A 24,861-nucleotide genomic window follows, 5' to 3' on the forward strand; every position below is an offset into this window, starting at 1 on the left:
AATGGACCACCATTTGGGTGAAAAAGTCACCGCTCAGTTTCCTCTTAAATCTCTCTACTCTCACTTTGAACCTGTGCCCTCTAGTTCTTGATCCTCCCCAGCCCTGGGAAAAAGACTGAGTGCATTTGCCCTGTCTGTACCCCTCATGACTCTACAAGGTCACCCCCCTTTCTCCTTCACTCCAATGAAAAAATTCCCAACCTGCTCAACCTCTCTCCGTAACTTAGTTCCACAAGCCTTGGCACCGTCTTCCTCATAAACGTCCTCCCTACTCTTTCCTGCTTGATGGCGTCTTCCATACAGAAGGGTGACCGAGGCTGAACACGATAATCCAGATGCAGCCTCACCAACATCTTGTAAAACTGCATCAAAACCTCCCAACTTTTATACTCACTGCTTGACTAACAAAGGCCAGTGTGCCAATAGCCTTCTTCACCGCCCCGTCTCCCTTGGACACCACTTTTAGGGAAATTGTAGCACTTGTACTACAAGGTGTCTCTATTGCACAACATTGTACAGGACCCCTGCCATTCTCTGTGGAAGTCCTACCCTCGTGTGTCTTCCCAAAACACCTCACCTCACACTTATCCAGATAAACTCTATTTGCCCAACCCTTTCTATCCATGGTCCCCCGGTACCTCCAATTTACTTTCCCCTTCTCAGATGTAGTCCCTTGCACTTCTCCAAATTAAATCCCGTTATCCAGTCCTCTGTCACTCAATGACCAGCAAAAGCAAAGGGCTGATTATTGACCTTGGGAGGAAGAAGCAGGAGGTCTAAGAGCCAGTCCTCATCAGGGGATTGGAGGTGGAGAGGGTCAGCAGCTTAAAATTCCTCGGTGCTATCGTATCTGAGGACTTGATCTCGGACTGGCACATGAATGCCATCACAGAGAAGGCACAGCATTGCCCTGGCTAGATCTGGCATGACACCAAAATCCTTGACAAGCTTCTATAGATGCACAGTGGAGAGTATCCTGACTGGTTACATCACGGATTGCTGTGGAAACATCAAAGCCCAAGGACTGTAAAGTCTATAAAAAGTGCCTAACACAGCCCTCCTCACCACTGAGCACGTTTACGTGGAGCACTGCCACAAGAAGGCAGCATCCGCCATCAAGTACCCTCACTGTCAAGGCCATGCCCTCTTCTCACTACTACCATAGGGCAGGAGACACACGAGCCTGAGGTCCCAGATATCAAGTTCAAGAACAATTATTACCCTACAACCATAAGGCTCCTGAACCAGTGTGGATAACTTCACTCACCTCAACTCTGGACTGATACCACAAACTACAGACTCTCATTCAAGGACTCTACAACTCATGCTCTTAATATCACTTTTTATTGGCATAATTTGTCTTCTTTTCCACATTGGATGTTTATCAGTCTCTGTTTATGTATATAGATTTTTCATAAATTCTATTGTATGTATCTATTTTTCTGTAAGTGCCTTCAAGAAGATAAATCTCATGGTGACACACTGTCTATAATAAATTTCATTTTGATTCTGACCGTCTAAAAGCAGTCCGTGAACACTTTTCTGCCCAAGACATCTCCTCACTCTCTTAGCACCCCACTGGTAAATTTGGTATCATCAAAAAAATTCTTTCACCCTGACCCTGAACAGGATACTCATTGGTTGAGAATTCATGATTCAATACACTAACTCTGTACCTCCTGCCCAGCACTTTTGCCTTTTTGAATAGTCATAGAGAAGTACAGCACAGAAACAGGACCTTCGGCCCATCTGGTCTATGCCGAACCGTTTAAACTGCCTTCTTCCATCGACCTGCACTGGGACCATAACCTTCCACACCCCTCCCAACCATGTACCTATCCAAACTTCTTTCAAGTGTTGAAATCGAGCTTGCATGCACCACTCGTGCTGTCAGCTCGTTACACACTCTTACCAATATTTCCTGTTTTTGTTTAAAGTTCTCAGGCTCCCTGTTACCCACCCCCACCCCCACCCCCCTGCCTGAACAAGAAGCAGCTTTGAGGTAATTGGGAGATGGGTGAGTAACTAGACAGACCTTGGTGACGTCCTGGGAGAGGTAGGAACTGGTTTCCTTGAGTCGCGAGATGGCACTGTGACACAGCCCTCCAATCACTGCCATTAGTGTGTTGAAGTTCTGGAGTAGCCGGAGTTTCTGTGGGAGAACACACGCTGAATGTACCTTAACGTTTATCATCCTTCTTACAACTGTGACAGGGTCCTGAATTACCCCTATGAACTGTGCTTTTAAAAGAGAGAGAGAGTGGTGGAACACAGACACCTTGTTAAAAAGGGAGAGAGAGAGAGAAAGAGAGAGAGAGAGAAAGAGAGAGAGAGAGAGGAACGAAGACTGCTCGCAGTTTGTTCACACTTTTGCAAGGACCCTGGCAGCTTCCAAGTTCTTACAGAGAGAGAAGGGAGGAGCTGCTTGATGGACAGCTGGTATTCTGCACGGTGAGATAAATAGAAGGTCAGCTGTTAGGCCTGAAGACACATGGTTTTGGACACCGAATGAGCTTTGTTGTGCCCACAGGAAAGGTGGGCTTTGGAGGATCGATCAGCGGCTCTCTCAGTGTGAAAAGGGTGTGACCGGTGGGGAGTTATTCGCGTGTCCGACCCTCGCCTGGGTTGATAATTCCACCACAGAAGAACGGCCCCATTTGTTGTGGTCACAGCCGGTGACTTCTAAAAGATTTCGGAGGACAACGGGAAGATCGACGGCGTCAGCTCGCCTGAAGACTCAAATCTCTCTCTCTCTCCATCTCTACTCAACTCAATACCACGAACTGAACTTTACTCATCTTCGTAAGACTATCTATTTACCCCTAGACTTGAAGAAGCTTGATTTTCATATTCCACATTTACTTATATATATTATCATTGCTAACCTGTTTGAATATCTGATTTTATATTACTGTATTGCGTAGTTACTAATAAATACCGTTAGTTAATAGCAATACTGGACTCCAAAGTGTTTTCCATTTCTGCTGGATCTTTAACCCGTCACGGGGTACGTGACACAACACCCGGAGTGATCCCCTCTGCCACATTCCCCCTCTTATGTCCCGTTGGCTTATTCGCTCTTACACGCGCATCCGCCCTCCTTTAAACAACTCCCCATCAGCTCCCTCGTTGGGACGTGGGAGAGAGTGCAGCACCAAGGGGAAACCCACACGGTCACGGTAAGAACGTGCCAACTCCACCCCGAGGCTGGATTCAAACCTGGGTCACCGGAGCCGGGAGGAAGCAGCACTACCTGCTACAGTACCGCCAACGAGCCGCAGAGAAACATCAAACATCTGGGGGCTGGGTTTTCCATTTTTATGCAATAACTGTCGGGGGAAAAAAAAACTCAACTTGGAAGACCTACTGATAGAACAGTTGATTTCCGCAGTCTAAACTCTTCTGACAACAATATATAGTCCAATCATACTTTTTTCAGAACGTCTGAAGTAGATTTCCAAATATTTCCGAGAGGTAATGTTGCAGCTATATAGGACCCTGGTCTGACTTCACTTGGAGTACTGTGCTCAGTTCTGGTCGCCTCACTACAGGAAGGATGTGGAAACCATAGGAAGGGTGCAGAGGAGATTTATAAGGATGTTGCCTGGATTGGGGAGCATGCCTTATGAGAATAGGTTGAGTGAACTCGGCCTTTTCTCCTTGGAGTGACGCAGGATGAGAGGTGACCTGATGGGGGTGTATAAGATGATGAGAGGCATTGATCGTGTGGATAGTCAGAGGCTTTTTCCTAGGACTGAAATGGCTAACAGGAGAGAGCACAATTTTAAGGTGCTTTGAAGTAGGTACAGAGGAGATGTCAGGGGTAAGTTTTTTAATGCAGAGAGTGGTGAGTGTGTGGAATGGGCTGCCAGCGACGGTGGTGGAGGCGGATACGATAGGGTCTTTTAAGAGACTCCTGGGTAGGTACATGGAGCTCAGAAAAATAGAGGGCTATGGGTAGCCCTAGGTAATTTCTAAAGTAAATACCTGTTCGGCACAGCTTTTTGGGCTGAAGGGCCTGTATTGTGCTGTAGGTTTTCTATGTTTCTACTCTGCATTTGTGAACGTTGCAGATTTTGACAGAGTCAGAAAAAAATGCATCTTTGTTCAGTAATAATAATCCAAAACTGAAAATAAAGACTGCCCCAGAGATGACTTGGCCTGATGTTGACCTCATTGTTATTGTGGCAACCACCTACATGCTTGCAAGCATGTAGCATGATCACATGGACCGAGATACAAATGATTACTTGCAACATTGCAACGGAAATAATATTTTTTTGCATTTCTCAACAAAAAGACTCTCTCTTTGGGAAGGGGGAGTATCTCCCAGTCACAACTGCTCTCTGTAGAGACACACTCCAGATGCTGGCTCCTGTTTCACTTCCCCCTTCCCTCAAGATGTGCACATTGTAAACACAAGAGATTCCACAGGTGCTGAAAATCCAGAGCAACACACACAAAATGCTGGAGGAACTCAGCAGGTCAGGCAACATCCATGTTTTCTGCCTTGGTGGATGTTTGCGAAGAAAAAGAACTTCAGGATGTATATTGTATACATTTCTCTGACATTAAATGTACCAATGGGAGAGAGGAGGGGGGAGGAGGGAACGTCGATTCAGACCATGAGAGGCCTGCGTCGGGCATTTTCATGCCTTACAAGGCGCAGACTGGAAGCCTGTGTGGGGCGACACTCCTCACACAGACTAGAGCAATGTGTGATTAAGTGCCTTGCTCAAGGGCACAAACATGCTGCCTCAGCCAAGGCTCGAACTAGCGACCTTCAGATCACTAGATGAATGCCTTAACCACTTGGTCACGTGCCCCCCTCCCCAAATGTACCAAATGAAACCTATTAAACAGTCGGAGTTTCGGGTCGAGATCTTACATCAGGACTGGGAAGGAAGCTAGAACAAGAAGGTTTGGGGGGGGTGGGAGGACTACAGACTGGTAGGTGAAGCTAGGCGTGTGGGTGGGGGAGGGGCAATGAAAAGAGAATCTGGGAGGTGATAGGTAGAAAAGGCAAAGGGCTGAAGAAGAAGGAACCTGATAGGAGAGAACAATAGACCATGGGATAAAGGAAAGAAGAAGGAGCAACAGAGGGACGTGATGGGCAGACAAGGAGAAGAGAAGGGGAGCCAGAATGGGGAATGGAATGAAAGAGAGAGGGGGGTGGTGGGAGGAATTACCAGAAGGTCGAGGATTCAATCTTCATGCCGTTAACTAGATGGAATGTGGGGTGTTGTTCCTCCGAGCTGACAGTGGCCTCACCTTGTCAGCAGAGGAGGCCATGAAGCGACGTGTCAGGATGGGAATGGGAAGAAGCATTAAAGTGTGTGGCCAACAGAAGATCCCGCCTCTTGTGGTGGACGGAGTGGAGACAGTCGGCGAAGCGGTCCACCAATCTGCGTCGGGTCTCTCACTGATGTAGAGAGGCCGCACATTGTAGATGACCCCGACAGTTTTACAGGTGAAGTGTTGCCTCACCTGAATGGTGGCAAGGGAGGAGGTGTAGCACGTGTTCTGAGTGCCAGGGAAAAGGGGTCATTATCCCATATAGACACAAGAATTAAGAGCCAACAAGATCAATGAGACCTGACCGAGACCTCAACTCTCTATTCCAACCAAGCCCACAGTAACCTCTCTCTGTTTGATTATTGAGTTATCTGACTGTCTCTGAGAATCCTCCCACTGCACTGCAAGGGAGGTCTGAGACTCACCAACCACTGAGAGAGAGCAAAATAGCCTCTTCTCTGTTTTAAATGGGAAACTCCTTATATTTAAACAGCGATCTGCCGTTGTCAATTATCCCACATAAGGAAACACACTCTCTTAATCATAAGACCATAAGATATAGGAGCAGAAGTAGGCCATTCGGCCCATCGAGTCTGCTCCGCCATTCAGTCATGGGCTGATCCAATTCTTCCAGTCATCCCCACTCCCCTGCCTTCCTCCCCATACCCTTTGATGCCCTGGCTAATCAAGAACCTAGCTATCTCTACCTTAAATGCACTCAAAGATTTGGCCTCCACCGCTGCTCGTGGCAACAAATTCCAAAGATTTACCTAATCACATTAGACACAAACTCAGTCTACACAGTAGTGAGGATGAGTGGCCTGGTTCTGTCCTGGACTTTCTAGCTGTACTGAACTACAAAGCTGTTGACCTGGAGATGTGAGTTCGTATCCCACTGTGATAGCTGGAGAGGTCAAGTCATTAAATCTGTACAGAGCAACACACACAGAATGCTGGACAAATTCAGCAGCATCCATGGAGAGGAATAAACGCCGAGACCCTTCATTGGGACATTTTGGCCTGAGGCCTTGAAACTTTATTCCTCTCCATAGAGCTGCCTGACCTGCTGATTTCATCCAGCATTTGTTGTTCTGCAGTTCCAGCGTCTGCAGAATCCGACACCTCCTCCCTCACTACCACTCAGGGCCCCAAACAGTCCTTCCAGGTGGGGGGGCGACACTTCACTTGCGAGTCCGTTGGGGTCAACTACTGTATCTGGTGCTCCCGGTGTGGCCTCCTGCATATTGGTGAGACCCGACATAGACAGGGAGACTACTTCGCCGAACTCCGTCCGTCACAAATGTGGGATCTCCCGGCGGCCACCCATTTTAATTCTACACCCCATTCCCGTTCTGATATGTCAGTCAACAGCCTCCTTTACTGCCACGATGAGGCCACACTCAGGTTGGAGGTGCAAAAGCTTATATTCTATCTGGGTAGCGTCCCCAACCCAATGGCACAAACATTGATTTCTCTAACTTCCAGTAATTGCCCTCCCTTCACCATTTGCCATTCCCATTTCCGTCTCCCACCTTATCTCCTTACCTGCCCATCGTCTCCCTCCGGTGCTTCTCCCCCTTCCCCCTTTCTACCAAGGTCTTTTGCCCTTTCTTATCAGATTCCCCCTTCTCCAGCCCTTTATCTCTTTCAACAATCAACTTTCCAGCTCTTTACTTCACCCCCTCCCCCTCCCCCGGTTTCACCCATCACCCGCCACCTTGTACTTATTCCTCCCCTCCTCCCACCTTCTTATTCTGACTTCTTCTCTTTCATTCCTGTCCTGAAGAAGGGTCTCAGCCCAAAACGTCGACTGTTTACTCTTTTCCATTGATGCTGCCTGACCTGCTGAGTTCCTCCAGCATTTTGTGTGTGTGTTGCTCTGGATTTCCAGCATCTGCAGATCTTCTCACGTCTGGGATTTGCAGAATCTCTTGTGTCTATACAACTGCACAGAAGGGACTCAAAAGCCTCAGTCTCTTCACGGACAAGTAAGATGAAGAAATAAACGAGCAGTTCCATGCAAATCAGTGAGAAGCCTGCAAAGAGAGAAGCTCCTCTGGAAAAGTGATCGGCGGTGACCAAGATCAGTCCATGGGTCACTAGTTTGTGCTTCAATAGATTTTACAGAGAAGAAGGATCCCTGGAGAACCAGAATTGGGAAGGTGGTGAATCCTTAATTTAATCACACGTCTTGCAACTCTTCAGAGAATAAAAGTGATTATTTTGACGAGCCTTAAATCCAGCCCGGTTGCCCCAGTGAGTAAGGGCGCCCAAGCCCCGAGGTTAGTACCTGAGCAACATGAATGAACTTGGTGAAGACCTCTGCTCGCTGGGCCGGAGTGGGTCTGTTGAGGATCATCAGCTGGACCCACTGGGAGATGCCGTTCACCAGAGACACGGCCCGCTCCAACGCTGGGTTCTCTCGCACGCACCCGCAGACCGTGTAGCTCCTGTAGTCCAGGTACTGGAAGAAAGGAGAGGTGATTACAGACAGCCTGTAATGAAACCCTGAAAGAATATTTATTTATTAAGATACAGCTCCCAGCATCCGTTAGTCTTGCGAGACCATGGATCTGCGCCTGGAAAGTCTTCGCTCTCCAGGGCGCAGGCCTGGGCAAGGCTGTATGGAAGAACAGCAGTTGCCCATGCTGCAAGTCTCCACTCTCCACGACACCAGTGTTGTCCAAGGGAAGGGCATTAGGACCCATACAGCTTGGCACCAGTGTCGTCGCAGAGCAATGTGTGGTTAAGTGCCTTGCTCAAGGACACAGCACGTTCCCTCGGCTGGGGCTCGAACTCACAACCTTCAGGTAGCTAGTCCAATGCTCCCAGCAACACCTGATTTAACCCAGGGGACAATTTACAATGAACAATTAACCTACTTTGGGCTCGGAGCACGCGGAGGAAACCCACGGTACAATGTACAAACTCCTAACAGGCAGTGGCGGGAATTGAACCCAGGTCTCCTGCACCGTAAAGCGTTGTGCTAACCACTACACTACCTTGCAGTAGTGAATCCACTTATTTAATTCTGTCCACTGTTTTGAGATTCAAGAAGGTTTGTTACCATTCTTAAATATACAAGTGTACAGGAGAATGAAATAATTGTTACTCCAGGTCAAGTGCAGCATAATGAAATACAATAAGCATCAAGAACAGTATAGCAAAAATACAATAAATATAAATGTGAAAGCAATCTTTATAAAACTCAATGTACAAGTAACTGTTCTAGACAAACAGTAATTGTATGCACACAAAGTCCTGCAAGGTGGTGTGTATGTAGTGGTAGTGGGTGGAAGCGTTGGTCAGCCTTGCAGCTTGAGGGGAGTAATTGTTCCTGAGCCTGGTGGTCCTGGTGTGGATGCTGCGTAGCCTCCTCCCTGATGGGAGTGGGGCCAGCAGCCCCTAATCGGGGTGGGTGGGACCCTTCACGACATTGCTTGCCCTTTTCCAACATCTGTACTATAGATACTACCGAAAGGGTGCAGAGGAGGTTTACAGGGATGTTGCCTGGATTGGAGAGCATGCCTTATGAGAATAGGTTGAGTGAACTTGGCCTTTCCTCATTAGGGCGACGGAGGATGAGAGGTGACCTGATAGAGGTGTATAAGATGATGAGAGGCTTTGATCGTGTGGATAGTCAGAGGCTTTTTTCCCTGGGCTGAAATGGCTAACATGAGGGGGCATAGTTTTAAGGTGCTTGGAAGGAGGTACAGAGGGGATGTCAGAGGTAAGTTTTTCACACAGAAAGCGGTGGGTGCGTGGAATGGGATGCTGGCAACGGTGGTGAGGGCGGATACGATAAGACTTTTCTGTCCAAGTTGCATGCCATCTTGGTCAATGTCTCCCATCCACTACATAATGTACTGGGTGGGCACAGGAGTACTTTCAGCCAGAGACTCATTCCTCCGAGATGCAACACAGAGCGTCATAGGAAGTCATTCCTGCCTGTGGCCATCAAACTTTACAACTAACTCCTCCCTTGGAGGGTCAGACACCCTGAGCCAATAGGCTGGTCCTGGACTTATTTCATAATTTACTGGCATAATTTACATATTACTATTTAACTATTTATGGTTCTATTACTATTTATTATTTATGGAGCAACTGTAACAAAAACCAATTTCCCCCAGGATTAATAAAGTATGACTATGTCTATGTCTATGTCTATGACTATGACTATGACTAGGTAGGTACATGGAGCTCCATTACCCTACGCATAGGGTAATTCTAGTTAGGTTCTAGAGTAGGTTACATGATTGGCACAGCATTGTAGGTTGAAAGGCCTGTAATGTGCTGTAGATTTCTATGTTCTACCTTCCTGTACCTATCCTATTAGCTTGATAGTGGGGTGCCTCAGCTCCAAAGCGGGCAGAGCAGAGAGCAAGAGCAAAGTTCCACCCCTGACAACAGTGACTGGTCTCACCCTCTGACCACAGGTCACCCGTGGAAGTCGCGATATGATTTCTAAGGACGCACCAGGGGTGTGAAGCACTCATGGTACACGCACAGCGCTCCTGTAAACGGATGGCAAATTTAGCCCAGGTTCAATTCCACACAATGCTTTGGAGCTTGGAGTTCAATTCAGACGTCATCTGTAAAGAGCTTGTACATCCTCCCTGTGGGATCCTTTATAATATTGCTGTCCTTTTTCCGGCAGCCTGCTAAATATACAATATATGCCTTTGATGGCGTGTAGACTGGTGCCAGTGATGCACTGGGCAGGGAATATGAACAAAATAACTAAGGTGGGCAATTTGGCTACCAATGTGCACAGCAAGCTCCCAGAGACAAAATTAATGCAGAAAATATTTTTTTTGGGACAAATGTTGGTAATGAAGAGAATGCTTGCAGTTTTTCCTCCAAGCAAAGCCTTCTCGTCCACCTGACTGGCAGACAGGGTCCTGGCTTAGCAAAGATGGTGGTGTTGACAGGGGATGGGCTCCTTCGTGACTGCGCTAAACGTCAGCCCGTGGCCTCAGCTTGAACCTCTAGAGTGGGAATTGAAGCCGCGACCGAGTTTTGGACGTGACTGCGCCCCCTTTCCAACTAAAGGTGGGTGAAGGTGGGGCTTTGTGGCCAAGGACGATGGTCAGTGGGGCCTGGCACCCTGTGGGAAGTGCTGGGAGTGGCCACATTTGCAACGAGAAGGTTTTCCTCCATTTGCCCCAGAGAGTCTGACGCCCTGCAGCTGACATTTATGTAACCAGAAGATATATGGTTACCGCTGGGATATGAGGTTGCCCATGGTATACCAGACACAAGGGGATGAGTGACCTGTTTCTGCTCATTATGTTCCCTATGCTAAATCTACGGCCTCTTTTTCCACATTTTCTTCTCATGCAGGAGTCCATTCAGCCCATCAGGTCTTTGCCAGCCCACGGAACATCCCATTCCTCACATTTTCACTGCAATCTATTCTCTCCCAGATTCCACCACTACGCTACACACTAGGGGCAATATACAGTGTCCAATTACCCCACCAAAGGGTCCGCAATAACCTTAATCCTTCTTGGTCAAGTAATGCAGTTCTCACCCCCTGAAATTCAATGGCACTACCACTGCCGAACCCCCCCCACAATCAATCGGGTGCCAGGGTAGCGTCAGGGACGAGAAAATCTGCAGACGCTGGAAATCCTAGCAACGCACACAAAGCGCTGGAGGAACTCGGCATTTCCATAGATGCTGCCTGGCCTCCTGAGTTCCTCCAGCATTTTGTGTGTGTCGCCAGGGTAGTGTAGCAGTTGGTGTGATGCTATTACGGCTCGGGCGCGTTCTGGAGTTCAGAGTTCAATTCTGGCGCCATTTTGCAAGGGGTCTCTGCATGTCCTCCCTGTGGAATGCAAGGGTTTCCCCTGGGTGCTGCGGTTTCCTCCCATGGTCCAAAGAGATACCGGGTATGTTATTGGTCATTGGTCATTATACATTCTCCTGGGATTAGGTTGGGGTTAGGGTTGCTGGGGCAACGTGCCTCAAACCGCCTGAAGGGCCTACTTCGCGCTCTATCACTATATTAAACAAATAAGTACAATAACAATTCTCTTGGAGGTTGGAGGAACAACACCTTATATTCCGTCTGGGTAGCTTCCAACCTGATGGCATCAACACTGACTTCTCAAACTTCCGCTAACGCCCCACCTCCCCCTCGTACTCCATTCGTTATTTATTTTTATACACACATTCTTTTTCTCTCTCTCCTTTTTCTCCCTCTGTCTCTCTCACTATTACCCCTTGCCCATCCTCTGGGTTCTCCCCCTCCCCTTTTTCTTTCTCCCTGAGCCTCCTGTCCCATGATCCTCTCATATCCCTTTTGCCAATCACCTGTCCAGCTCTTGGCTCCATCCCTCCCCCTCCTGTCTTCTCCTATCATTTCGGATCTCCCCCTCCCCCTCCCACTTTCAAATCTCTTCTTTCGGTTAGTCCTGACGAAGGGTCTCGGCCCAAAACATCGACTGTACCTCTTCCTAAAGATGCTGCCCGGCCTGCTGCGTTCACCAGCAACTTTGATGTGTGTCTCTTGGGGGTTACCTGGATTAGACATACACAGGGTGTGGCTGCAGGGACAGGTCAGAGCCTGGGAATCCTCTGGGGATTAACCCACTTCCGATTTCCCCAAAGCCTGCCTTCCATCTTCAAGGCCCAAGATGTAATTGTGATAGGACACTCTCAACTCAGCCGGGCGAGTGCAGCTTTGTCATTGAGCTCCACACCATCTGGGACCTAGCAGCCCACTTGATGGGCACTCCACCCACAACTATTCACCCTCTCCCTCCACCACCGAACCTGCGCAGCACTTTATACCATCTGCAGCAGCTCGCCAGACCTCCTTAGACAACAACTTCCAAACCTACCACCTCTACCAGCTCAGACAAGGGCAGCAGGAGCACGAGGAACACCACCACCTGGAAATTGCCCACAAAGCCACACACCATCCTGACTTGGAAATATATCACCGTTCCTCTATCGTCCCTGGGCCAGTCTTTAAAGTTGAAAGTAAATTTTATGATCAAAGTACATCTATGTCACCATATACAACCCTGAGATTCAATTTCTTGTGGCCATAATCGATCTGTAGAATAATGACCACAACAGAATCAATGAAAGACCACACCATCTTGGGCAGTTAGAGGGCAGAAGACAACAAACTGCAGATACAAGAAGAAAGAAATAATAATAGAAAATTAATAAGCAATAAATATCGAGAACATGATATGAAGAGTCCTTGAAAGTGAGTCCTTTGGTTGTGGGATCAGTTCTTTTTTTTCAATATTTTTATTAGTTTCTACATAGAAGAATACAGAGTACAAGAAAATGTATATAAAAGGTCATAAAAAGATTTTAAAAAACTACCAATTACATTATATCTATTCATAATAACAATCTCATTACCCCGTATTCATGTGTTAGTTAATAATTATATTGAAACATACTAATTTATTTTAAAAAAGTCTAACCCCTACCAAGACCAAAGCTGTTTATTAAGGAGAAAAAAGGTAAAATACCTTCTCGTTTAATAAAAAATTAATTATAGCCAACATCTGAATTTAAACAACGAATTGAGGGTTTTGAAAGTTTTGAAAATAATTCAGAAAGGGTCCCCACAATGTTTGAAAGTCTTGAGGAGATTCAGAAATTGAACAACGAATCTTCTCAATCTAAGCATGACATAACCTCGCATAACCATTGAGCATGAGTAGGAGGAAAAACAATTTTCCATTTAAACAAAAGCGCCCTCCTAGCTATAAGAGAGCTAAGGGCCAAAATATGGAGCTGTTTTGCGAAGGCCTTGCTTCCTAAGGGCCGGAAAGCGTGCCTCGGGAGGACGGAGACGTGAAAGCTGGGCGTTTCCCACCTGTTTGGCATCACTCTGTGGTGGCCTGTACTGTGGGAACATTTCAAAGGTGGGGCAAATGAAGTTGAGAGAAGAGCCTGATGGTTGAGGGGTAGTAACTGTTCGTGAAACTGGTGATGTTATAGACCATACAGTCACAGTCATAATCATAGACCACTACCGCACAGACAAGGACTTTTTGGCCTCTCTAGTCCATGCCAGCCTTGTCCGAGCTGCCCAGTTTCATCTATCTGAACCTGGACCATATCCATATACCTATCCAAACTTTTCTTAAAGTTAGATTAGATTATGAGGACACGCAGTCCTCTTTTATTGTCATTTAGTAATGCATGCATTAAGAAATGATACAATGTTTCTCAAGTTTACAATTGAACGGGGGCGTCACGTGATGACGTGGGATTGAGACATGTAAATCCAGCTCTCCCGCAACAAATCAGTAAAGTACCGTTTAAATAAAACAAAGTTGGTAAATATTTTCTCAAAACTATTTATAAACTTTGTAAGACTACTTTACGATATGCCTCCTAAACTGCAACAAAAGAAGTCTGCTGTTGCGAAGCAGCCGCGAGACGGGAAGAAAAAAGGGCCTACTGCAACGATGGAGTCTCGGACTCAGGTTGGATCTCCTTCAGTAGAACAGGGAGCAATGGCGGTGGCAACGGTTTCTCCGAAGAAGACACCGGAAATGCGCATGCGCAAATCGACACAATGCAAACCACAAGAACCGACACCTACTGCAATTGAAAATGACTCAGAGTCAGAATTGGACTCTGCAGAGAACACAGATGAAGAAGAAGAGGAAGAACTGGAAGAGATTGGAACTAAAGGAGATGATAGAGACATAAGAGAGGCTATATTGCAATCAACGGCTGAATTAAGAAAAGTAAGAGAAGAGCTTAGAGATACGAAGAGGTGCTATAATAAAGTTATGGAAAGACAGGACAAAATGGAAAAGAAGCTTCAGAAGATGGAAAGAGAAATGGGGCTTATTAATGTTAGAGTGGAAAAAACAGAAAATGATTTGCTTGTTTGGAACTCGGAAAGAAACCGACTCTTGGAGAAAGTGGATTTGTTGGGAAATTTCAGTAGATGTAATAATATTAAAATTGTTGGTCTTACAGAAGGTATGGAGGGAGAAAAGCCAATAGAATTTTTTCAAAGATGGATCCCGGATGTTTTGCAAATGGGAGAGGAGGCTTGACTAATTGAAATTGAGCGGGCACATAGAGCTCTAACACCAAAACCAAAAGATGACCAATATCCACGATCGATTTTAATAAAATTCTTAAGATTTCAAGACAAGGAAAGGATTCTACAGGCAGCTGCTCGAGCTGCCAAAGATAGAAAAGGGCCATTGATAATTAAAGGGAACAAAGTTTTTTTCTACCCTGATATAAGTTACGAACTTTTGAAGAAAAGGAAGAAGTTTAATCCAGTGAAAAAAACCCTATGGGATCATGGTTATCAATTTATACTGCGTTATCCTGCAACTTTGAAGATTTTTTTGCCTGGTGGAGAAAAAAGATTTTTTGATGACTACCAGAAAGCAGAGCAGTTTGTGCAAGATTCTCTGAATATTCACCAGATACAAGAACAAACTCAGGAGAGAGAGATAGATTGAAGATGAAGATTGGGTTAAAGAATGGACTTGTTGGATTTTTGAAGTTGGATGAATGTATAAATATATTATTAATTATATGATGGGGGTAAGAAAGGTTAACACTGGAGGAAATTAGTTGGGAATAGTAATACTAATTTTGTCTATATATATATAACTTTTTTTGTTGCGGGGGAGCTGGAAGAAGCACTGATTGATTGTTACGTTAATCATGTGTGCAAGCGTGGCTTTTGCCGCGACCCGTAAAATGGAGGGGGGTAGTGTTGTGTATCCTTTCATTCACAACATTAGTGGGGGGGTATTTTGTTTTTTCTTTTTTTTTCTATCTTTTTTTCTTTTTGCCTGAAAGGTTGGGGTGGGGGGAACACATAGCAACATGGTGAAGTTTAAAGAAATTCCCCAAGGAACTATGAGAGTTGAGAAGATAAGTAATGTTTTAGATTGGAGTAACTTTGTTAAGAATAATGACTAATTTATTGAATTTTTTGAGTTTTAATGTTAATGGGCTTAATGGACCAGTGAAGATTTTGGTTACTTGGGGAAAGTAACGAATAATTATACCAAATTTATTTTGAATCCCATGGAGCATGTGGAAACCTTCCAATAACCAGGTGGTTCTTTTCTTTTTTTTCTCTTTCTTTCTTTTTAGGTAGGACTATATATGGGGGGGGGGAGGGTTAAGGGGAGGGGGGGTGGGTAGATTTTATCTTTTCATGTATTCTTTTTGAAAATTTAATAAAAATTATATTAAAAAAAAAGTTTACAATTGAACCAGCATCCACCACTTCTGCTGGCAGTTCATTCCACTCTGTTACCACCGTCTGAGTGAAGAAGTCCCCCCTCAGATTCCTGTTAAACATTTTGCCTTTCCTTCTAAACCAATGGACTCTAGTTCTAGTCTCACCCGAAGTACATAGAACATAGAATTTACAGCACAAATCTAGCCCTTCTGTCTACAATGTTGTGCTGACTTTTTAACTTACTCCAAGGTCAGTCTAGTCCCACATAGCCCATCTGTCGTCCATGTACCTATACCTAAAAGTCTTTAAATGTCCCCCCCCCGTGTATCTCTCTCTACCATCACCCTGTCAGTACATTCACACACCTTCCACGTGAAAAAAAACTTTCTCTGCCATCTCCCAAGAAGTCTCTAAAAGCACTGTGGGCTTTCTGGAAAGGTTGAGGTGAGCTAGGGTTTTCCTCTTTGGAGGGAAGGAGGATGAGATGTGACTTGATAGAAGTGTTCAAGATAATAAGAGGGGACAGATAACGTGGAGAGCTTGCAGCTTTCTCCCAGGGTGGAAACGGCTAACATGAGAGGGTATAATTTTAAGGTGATTAGAGGGGATGTCAGAGAGAGTGGTGGGTGTGTGTATACTGCGCTGCCAGGTGTGGAGGTAGAAAAAGGTCCATTAAGGACAATTAAGAGCAACATCCTCTCCAATTTTTTTTTATAGCTGTGCAGACCAACCATTGCCTTGAGCAGTAAACTTTTACACAGCTTGAAATCTACTCGGCACTATGTTTTTTTTCTCTGTAATATGCACACTGACACACAACCACGAGGTATTGTACCCACAGCTCAAAGACTGCAACAGTTCAAGAGGGCATCTCGCCACCACCTTCTCCAGGGCAACTAGGGGCAGGCAACTGAACGCTGGCTCAGCCTGCAAAGGCCCTTCCCCCTGGGATGGCCGTGCCACACTCACCGACAGCCGGCAGAAGCATTTAAACTCCAGGTAGCTCAGGTGCTCTGCAAGTTCCGTTGGCTCCAGGTGATCGAAGAGCAGCGAGACTTTCCGCTTCTTGTTGTTGTTCGGGGTGCTGTGTAGCGTGTACTTGCGCGTCCAGTCCTGCATGTGACTGCCGAACGCGGCGGGCGGGGTGGGGGGAGGAGGAAGGAAAAGTTTTTTTTATAAAAAGAACTTCACTTGTAATAAAAAAATATTTTCGAGAATAAACCGCGCAGTCTTTTCATTCTTGCGTTTGCTTTGAGGAGTTTATATTCCTTAAAACCAAGAGCATAGTTGCCACTCATGTAGGCCCCTTGGTGTGGGATTTTACTACAATAACTGAGGGGCTTCCTCACCCAACTTAGTCCCTCCTTGTCCAGTAGTGGAAGAAGAACCACATGCTGTGCACCCTTGCAGTGTCTGCACCCCTCAGCAGGCACTCCTGCAGCCTGCAGTGTGCCAGTCAGCAGCGTTAAATGTCGTGTGTTTGCTCAGATGTGTGTGGGGGGTGGGCAGGGTTACGGACGCTGGAGGCTGAAGAGGAAGGGTCACGGACACTGTATATGGACTCACATAGCCCTGACCACGTGCAGTGCTCTCTCTCTGAAACTGAAGTCCATGTGACTGTGTTATAGGAAGAAATACAACTTAGGGCAGGAAATCTTTACCTCCTCAGCTGCCCATCACCTCCCTCTGGTTCCTCTCCTCCTTCCCTTTCTTCCATGGTCCACTGTCCTCTCCTACCAGATTCCTTCTTCTTCAGTCCTTCACTTTTTCTACCTATCAGCTTCCAGTTTCTAACATCACCTAGTCCGACCTATCACCTGCCAGCTTGTACTTCTCTCCCTTTCACCCACCCCACCTTCTTATCCTGGCCTCTGAACCCCTCTCTTTCCATTCCTCGGCCCAAAGCGTCAACTGTTTATTCCCCTCCACTAATGCTGCCTGACCTGCTGAGTGCCTCGAGCATTTTGTGGTGCACTTGACCCAAGGATCGTGATCAGAGCACAGTTTGGTGAAGTACAGACCTTTAGGCCTTCATGGTCAAGAGGGTCTTTCTGCAAGCGCTACCCACGAATCCCTCTTTTCTCCCAGTCCTGCACATTCTCCCATCATGTCCCCTTTCAGAAGCGGGTATTAATCTGGTTCTGCTGCCCCCCCACCTCCCAAGTAAGCCACTGTGCCACGGCACCCTCTTCACTTCCATTCCTCTCCTCACTCACACCTATTCCTCCCTCATCCTCATTCACTCTCACTCCTCAGCTCGTCACTCGCTCAACTTCTCCTCCACAGCCTCTTCTCTTGCCTGCCCACCCTCCATTAATTATCATCTGCCGCAGGATTCCGATTTGAAGAAGCCTGTCAGATCCCCGCTGTAAGAAACCACTGGATTTCCCAGATAGGTGAAACATTAAAACTGGGAATTTAATTAATTGACATTGATTTTATAATGCAAAACTACCGTAAATAGATTTATCGTGCAATGAACCCAGCTTGTGACCATTTCCAGGTCAAATTCAGGCCAATCAGGAAATACCGCTGGGCACTTCCTGTTGCCTGCTGACCCAGATTAGACATCAGGCCACACATGGTGGTATCACTCCTCACCCAAGGTTCTGTGTAGTTGGGCTGCATGGTGCTGGGGTGTCCAGCAATGGACTCCACTCGATCTGCACCGTGCAGTGCCGGACCTGGACACCGGCTGGAAGGAGAGGAATGGAACAGTCTACTTCAAAGCCGCAGATCTCCGTGACTCTTTCTGTGCAGGAGTTAGAACGTGGGACTACTCTGTAGGGAACCATCCTCCGTGTCCTGCTCTCCCACTCCTGACTGAACCAAAGCAGGACCAACCCCGTTCACCCAACAATACCAATCTCACCACACTAATCCCACCACACCAATCACGCCACACTAATCCACCGCAATCCACCACACCAATCCCACCATAACAATCCCACCACATCAATCCCCTCAGATCAACCCCACCACAACAATCCAATCACCAACCCCACCACACCAACACCACCTCACCAATCCCACCAGACCAACTCCACCACACCAATCCCAACACACCAACACCACCTCACCAATCCCAGTACACCAATCCAATCACTAATCCCGCCACACCAATCCCAGCACACCCACACCAGCACCACCACACCAATCCCAGCACACCGACACTACCACACCAATCCCAACACACCAACACCACCTCACCAATCCCAGTACACCAATCCAATCACTAATCCCGCCACACCAATCCCAGCACACCCACACCAGCACCACCACACCAATCCCAACACACCAACACCACCACACCAATCCCAGCACACCGACACTACCACACCAATCCCAGCACACCAACACCACCACACCAATCCCAGCACACCAATCTCACCACACCAATCCCACCAGACCGACCCACTGGCTCACATGTTGGAGGTGTCGATGAGCCGGCAATGGGATTCCTCGCCTTCTCTTCTCACCAGCTCCAAGAACTGTGCCATCACATCCTCCAGTTTGGAGTCCACGGTGAAAACCACAGGGTAGTGGGTAATCCAGTACCTGGGGAGGGATCGGGTCAACAGCGTCAGTGCCTGATCAGACTCAACGTGGGTCTTTCAACCTAAAACATCGACATTTCCTTCCCAGGACAGACGTCGCCTGACCCACTGAATTCCTCCAGCAGATCATTTATTATGAACAGTCAACGTTTCGGGCCAAAACGTCAACCGTACTCTTTTCCATAGATGCTGCCTGGCCTGCTGAGTTCCTCGAGCATTTTGTGTGTGTTGCTAACAACTATTTCATTCTCTTTCACACTAGGGTACTGGAACTGACGTTAAGTAATCTTGTATCTTGAATGACAAATGACTAAAGTGCAGAAGAAGACAAACTGTGCAAATTAAATAAAAATAATACCGAGAGCTCAAGTTGTAAAGAGTCCTTGACAGAGAGTCTGTAGGTGTTAAAATTGGTCCAGGGTTGACATTTAAAGTTTATTGTGAGGGAGTGGTCTGTCCTTCGCTCGTCCCTGGGGGAGCAAGGTTGGATCTGACTATGTCCAGTGACACGGGAACCGAGGGGGTTGAGGTCAGTGCGCCGAGGCAGAAGATCGGCCACTGAAAGGAGCGAGCGGGTTTGGAGGGGTGAAAGTCTCCAGCTTCAGTGTGATCTTCACGCCCCACCCTCACACACCGAAAACGCTCCAATCACTGCGGCGCTGAGCGCTACACAGACGAGACACAGATGTGTTGGCCAGTTCATTGGCTATATTTAAGAGGGAGTTAGATATGGCCCTTGCGGCTAAAGGGATCAGGGGGTATGGAGGGAAGGCTGATGCAGGGTTCTGAGTTGGATGATCAGCCATGATCATACTGAATGACGGTGCAGGCTCGAAGGGCCGAATGGCCTACTCCTGCACCTATTTTCTATGTTTCTATGTGTTGGGTCTGTATCAGTCACAGTACAGAGATGTAGAAAAGAGGGGCAGGACGAAGCCATTCGGCCCTTTGATCCTACCCCACCATTCCTTATGGTCGTGGCCAAGCCTGCAATTGAACGCCCAGGTCCTGCTCGCCTCTCTCTCTGCTATTTGCCCACTGCTCCTGATCCCAGGTTGCCCTCAAGCATTATCACCAGCAGCACCTGCCTCCCCGGTTGCTGGGTCCTCTGGCTGGTCGGAGACAGGAGATTGAAGTTGAGAGGGATAATGTCAGCCATGATGGAATAGCATAGCGGACTCAATGGGCCAAATGCCCTGATAATGCTTCCCTGGCTTCTGGATTCAGGACGTGCCCTTCGCCCCTCAAACTCCACACCTACCAGGGTTGGAGGTGTCCGTCGAGGTGCTGCTGGAGGAGAGGGAAGCGGCCCCACTAGGACCCAGCTCACGCCCTGTTCTTCTGGGAGGCAGTGGCCCGGTGGGTGAGCCATGGGTCAGTAGCAGGATGTCCACATCCCCTTAACCCTGTCCCACCGACACCCCCACCTTCACCAGCACACTAATAAATGATGTGGTATGACAGAAGTCGGACCTCACAATTACTTCATTGTTATCTTGGATCATACTGTCTACCTGCACTGCACTCTTGGTAGCTGTGACACTTTATTCTGCATTCTGTTGTTGTTTTACCTTGTTCTACCTCAGTGCACGGTGTAATGATCTGATCTGTATGAGGAACCTGCGAGACAATCTTCTCATTGTATCTCAGTACGCGTGATGTGTGCAGAGATGTTGGGGCCTAGTGTCTGTGAATCCACAAGTCCGCTGAAGGCCACAGAAGACGGCCTGTGCTGGGGTCAAAGGACGGAAGTAGGAGCATTTGATGGCTCTGAGCCTTTACTCGCTGGAATTTAGAAGAATGGTGGGGGGGGGGGGGGGTTCTCTTTGAAATCTATCAAATGTTGAAAGGCCTAGATAGATGAGGGGGAGTCTAGAACCAGAGGGCACAGCCTCAGAATAGAGGGACGTTCATTTAGAACAGAGACGAGGAGGAATTTCTTCAGCTGCGGGGTGTGGTATTCATTGCCTCAGACTGCTGTAGAGGCCAGGCCACTGGGTGTACTTAAAGTGGAGGCTGATAGGTCCCCGATTCGTCAGGGTGTGAAAGATTACGGGGAGAAGGCAGGGGAGGGAAATGGGGATCAGCCATTATGAAATGGTGGAGCAGACTCGATGAGACAAATGGCCTAATCCTGCTCCCATGGCTTACGGCCTTATGGGTTGGAAGGAGGGAGGGGAGGAAAGGGACTTGTTTTTGTTGTTTAGTTGCATGCTGTGTTCTGTGTTGTTCTGCCGAGCATTGTGGGCGGGCCGTGTTGGCGCCGGGACGTGTGGCGACACTTGCGGGCTGCCCCCAGCACATCCTTGGGTGTGTTGGTTGTGAGTGCAAAGGACACGTTTCACCGCGTGTTACAGTGTCATGTGATCAATACATTTTAATCTAAAAATGGAGAAGCAAATTAAATAAATATAAATCTGAAAAAGTGACAACAATAAACAAGTTCCAATACCAAAGTGGCAAGTGACGGTTACCTGACAAAGTGGCAGATCTTCACCCGGAACTGGACCTGCTTCTCCCCGGGAGCGTCTCGATAAGTGGCTGGAAGTCAAGGATGATAGAGGCTGTGGCCGTTTGCCCCATTACTGCGACTTGCTCCCCCAACAGAGTGGACTGCCTCCATCCAACCCCTCCTGCTCACTCCCCGGCTCCTTTCAGGTGAATGTCCACAGGTGCACAGTGGAGAGCATTCTAACTGGCTGCAGCACTGTCTGGTATAGGGGGTGGGGAGACACAGCACAGGATCGAAGCAAGCTGCGGAGAGTTGTGAAATTAGTCAGCTCCATCACGGGTACCAGCCTCCATAGTCTCCAGGAGCAATGCCTCGAAGATGTGGCACCCATCATTAAGGACCCACATCACCCAGGTCATGCCTTGTTCTCACTGCTACCATCAGGTAGGAGGTACAGGAGCCTGAAGACACACACTCAGCGATTCAGAAACAGCTTCTTCCCCTCTGCCATCCGATTTCTGAATGGACATTTAATCCATAAACACTACCTCACTACTTGTTTATATCTATTTTTGCACTATTTATTTAATTTAACTATTTTATATATATCTTACTGTACTTCACAGTTTTTTCTATTATACTTTACTTTATATTACTTTATACTTTACTTAATTGTCGCCCAACAATTGATACTAGAGCGTACAATCATCACAGCGATATTTGATTCTGCGTTTCGCGCTCCCTGGAGTACAAATCAATAGTAAATAGTAAAAATTTAAATTATAAATCATAAATAGAAAATAGAAAAAGGAAAGTAAGGTAGTGTAAAAAAACCGAGAGGCAGGTCCGGATATTTGGAGGGTACGGCCCAGATCCGGGTCAGGGTCCGTTCAGCAGTCTTATCACAGTCGGAAAGAAGCTGTTCCCAAATCTGGCCGTACGAGTCTTCAAGCTCCTGAGCCTTCTCCCAGAGGGAAGAGGGACGAAAAGGTGTGTTGGCTGGGTGGGTCATGTCCTTGATTATCCTGGCAGCACTGCTCTGACAGCGTGCGGTGTAAAGTGAGTCCACGGACGGAAGATTGGTTTGTGTGATGTGCTGCGCCGTGTTCACGATCTTCTGCAGCTTCTTTCGGTCTTGGACAGGACAACTTCCATACCAGGTTGTGATGCACCCTAGAAGAATGCTTTCTACGGTGCATCTATAAAAATTAGTGAGGGTTTTAGGGGACAGGCCAAATTTCTTTAGCTTCTCAGGAAGTAAATTATTATGTATTGCACTGTACTGCTGCCACAAAGACAATAAATTTCACAGCACATGCCGGTGATATTAAACCTGATTCTGTCTGAGCTCCCATGGGGTGGTTGGATGACCTTGCGTGTTGGGGAGGAACAGGAGTTGAAGCAGGGGACGGGACGAGGCAGGGTGTGTGTCTGCTGCCCCAGGAACGCCCAGCGCCTGTGATCACCCCTTGCGCCTGTCCTCCAGCCTTCTCCCTAGGCCTACAGAGCCCGAGTGAACTCCGAGAGCTTCTCGAGCAACCAAACAGGCGGCCAGTCAGGAGACACGATCAACCTGGCACGGCGGTGTAGCGGTTAGCGAAATGCACCGCAGCGCCAGCCGTAAGTCAGGGGTTCAATTCCCATCACTGTCTGTGTGTTCTCCCTGTGACCTCTGGGTGCTCCAGATTACTTCCACATTCCAAAAGATATGCAGGTTAGGCTTAGTAAGTTGTGAGCAGGCTATGTTGGCACCGGAATTCTGCATTTGTCTGTAAGGAGTTTGTACGTTCTCCCCGTGACCGCGTGGGTTTCCTCCGAGTGCTCTGGTTTCCTCCCACAGTCCAAAGACATACCTGTTAGTAGGTTAATTGGTCATTGTAAATTGTCCCGTGATTAGGCTAGGGTTAAGTCAGTGGTTGCTGGGTGACACAGCTCGAAGGGCCTATCCAATGCTGTATTCTAATAAATAAATTAGTAAATCCTCAACACTTTTCGATGTACTTGTGACAAAAAGGCTCATCTTTGAATCCGATCACAAATGAGAGAAAATCCGTGGACGCTGGAAATCCGAGACACACAAAATGCTGGAGGAACTCAGCAGGCCAGGCAGACATCTACGGAAGATAGTAAACAGTCGACGTTTGGGGCCGAGGCCCTTCAGCAGGACTGGAGAAAGAAAGATGTGGAGTAGAGTTAAAAGGTTGGGGGGGGGAGGGAGAAACACAAGGTGAAATCATGAGGGGGCGGGATGAAGTAAAGAGCTGGGAAGTTGATTGGTGAAAGAGATACGGGGCTGGAGAAGGGGGAATCTGATAGGAGAGGACAGAATACCATGGAAGAAGGGGAAGGGGGGAGCAGCACCAAAGGGAGGTGATGGGCAGGCAAAGAGATAAGGTGAGAGAGGGGAAAAGGGGGCTGGGGACTGGCAGAAGGGTGAGAGGGGCCCATTACGGGAAGTTCAAGAAGTTTGAATCTGATCTTTGACTCCAATGTTGGTGCTCTGAAGCCAGTTCAGTACCTGCTCCTGTTCTCGATGGGATGTCTCAACTCTGGTGGTCCACTCTTTCAATATTTGATTGTTTTCAATGAGATTTCCCTTGTCAACATCCACTGACTCTCCCTTGTCTATCCTGCCCGTTATTTCCTCAAAGAAATCTCCCCCCACCATTCTCCTAAATTCCATCGAGTGCAGTCGCAGAGCCAGCAAACCTTCCTCATACATTAATCCTTTCATTCCAGGAACATTTGCACTTCTGATTTTTGAGTTTTCTCCCCATTTAGAAAATAGTCTGCATCTTTATTCCGGCTGGCTGGCGGCGCAGTGAGATCAGCGCCGGACTCCAGAGTGAAGGTTCCCGAGTTCGAATCTTGGTTGGGCCACCCCCGAGCACGCTTTCCATCCGTGCCGGGTTGGGTGTCGAGCTGGCCACTCAGCCTCGTAAAAAATACATGGTCGAGTCAGGAACGTTCATAACGTGACCCAGTTAATCCTGACACCACGTGCCAGACAAGAATGGCTGAATGTCTGGTACAACACGCTTAAAAAAAAATCTTTATTCCTTCTATCACGGTGCCTCACCATACGCTTCCCCCCACTGCATTCCATCTGCCACTTCTTTGTCCGTTCTCCCAATCTGTCTGTCCTTCTGCAGACTCCCTGCTGCTTCAGTACTACCTGCCCCTCCACCTATCTTCATATTGGCTGCAAACTGGTCACAAAGCCGTCAATTCTGTCATCTAAATCACACACATATGAAAACAAGCAGTCCCAGCACCAACCCCTGCAGAGCACCATTAGTCACTGGCAGCCAACCAGGAAAGACCTATATTGTTCCCACTCCTTACCT

The 24,861-nt window shown here is 47.5% G+C and overlaps 1 protein-coding gene across 5 annotated transcripts in view; it reads right to left on the reverse strand.

Annotated features, from left to right (window-relative positions):
- Positions 1–24,861, reverse strand: part of LOC140203839 (RAS guanyl-releasing protein 1-like) — a 204,044-nt gene that overhangs the window by 40,858 nt on the left and 138,325 nt on the right. For all 5 annotated transcript variants that reach the window (XM_072269959.1, XM_072269962.1, XM_072269961.1 and 2 more), the window contains 5 exons: positions 21,537–21,599; positions 18,932–19,063; positions 16,475–16,628; positions 7,586–7,759; positions 2,036–2,152 (listed from right to left, as the gene is read on the reverse strand). In XM_072269959.1, the coding sequence (XP_072126060.1) occupies positions 2,036–2,152; positions 7,586–7,759; positions 16,475–16,628; positions 18,932–19,063; positions 21,537–21,599 (640 nt within the window). The remainder of the gene's footprint in view (positions 1–2,035; positions 2,153–7,585; positions 7,760–16,474; positions 16,629–18,931; positions 19,064–21,536; positions 21,600–24,861) is intronic.

The sequence above is a fragment of the Mobula birostris genome, chromosome 10 (assembly GCF_030028105.1).
Source record: "Mobula birostris isolate sMobBir1 chromosome 10, sMobBir1.hap1, whole genome shotgun sequence".
NCBI lineage: Eukaryota > Metazoa > Chordata > Chondrichthyes > Myliobatiformes > Myliobatidae > Mobula > Mobula birostris.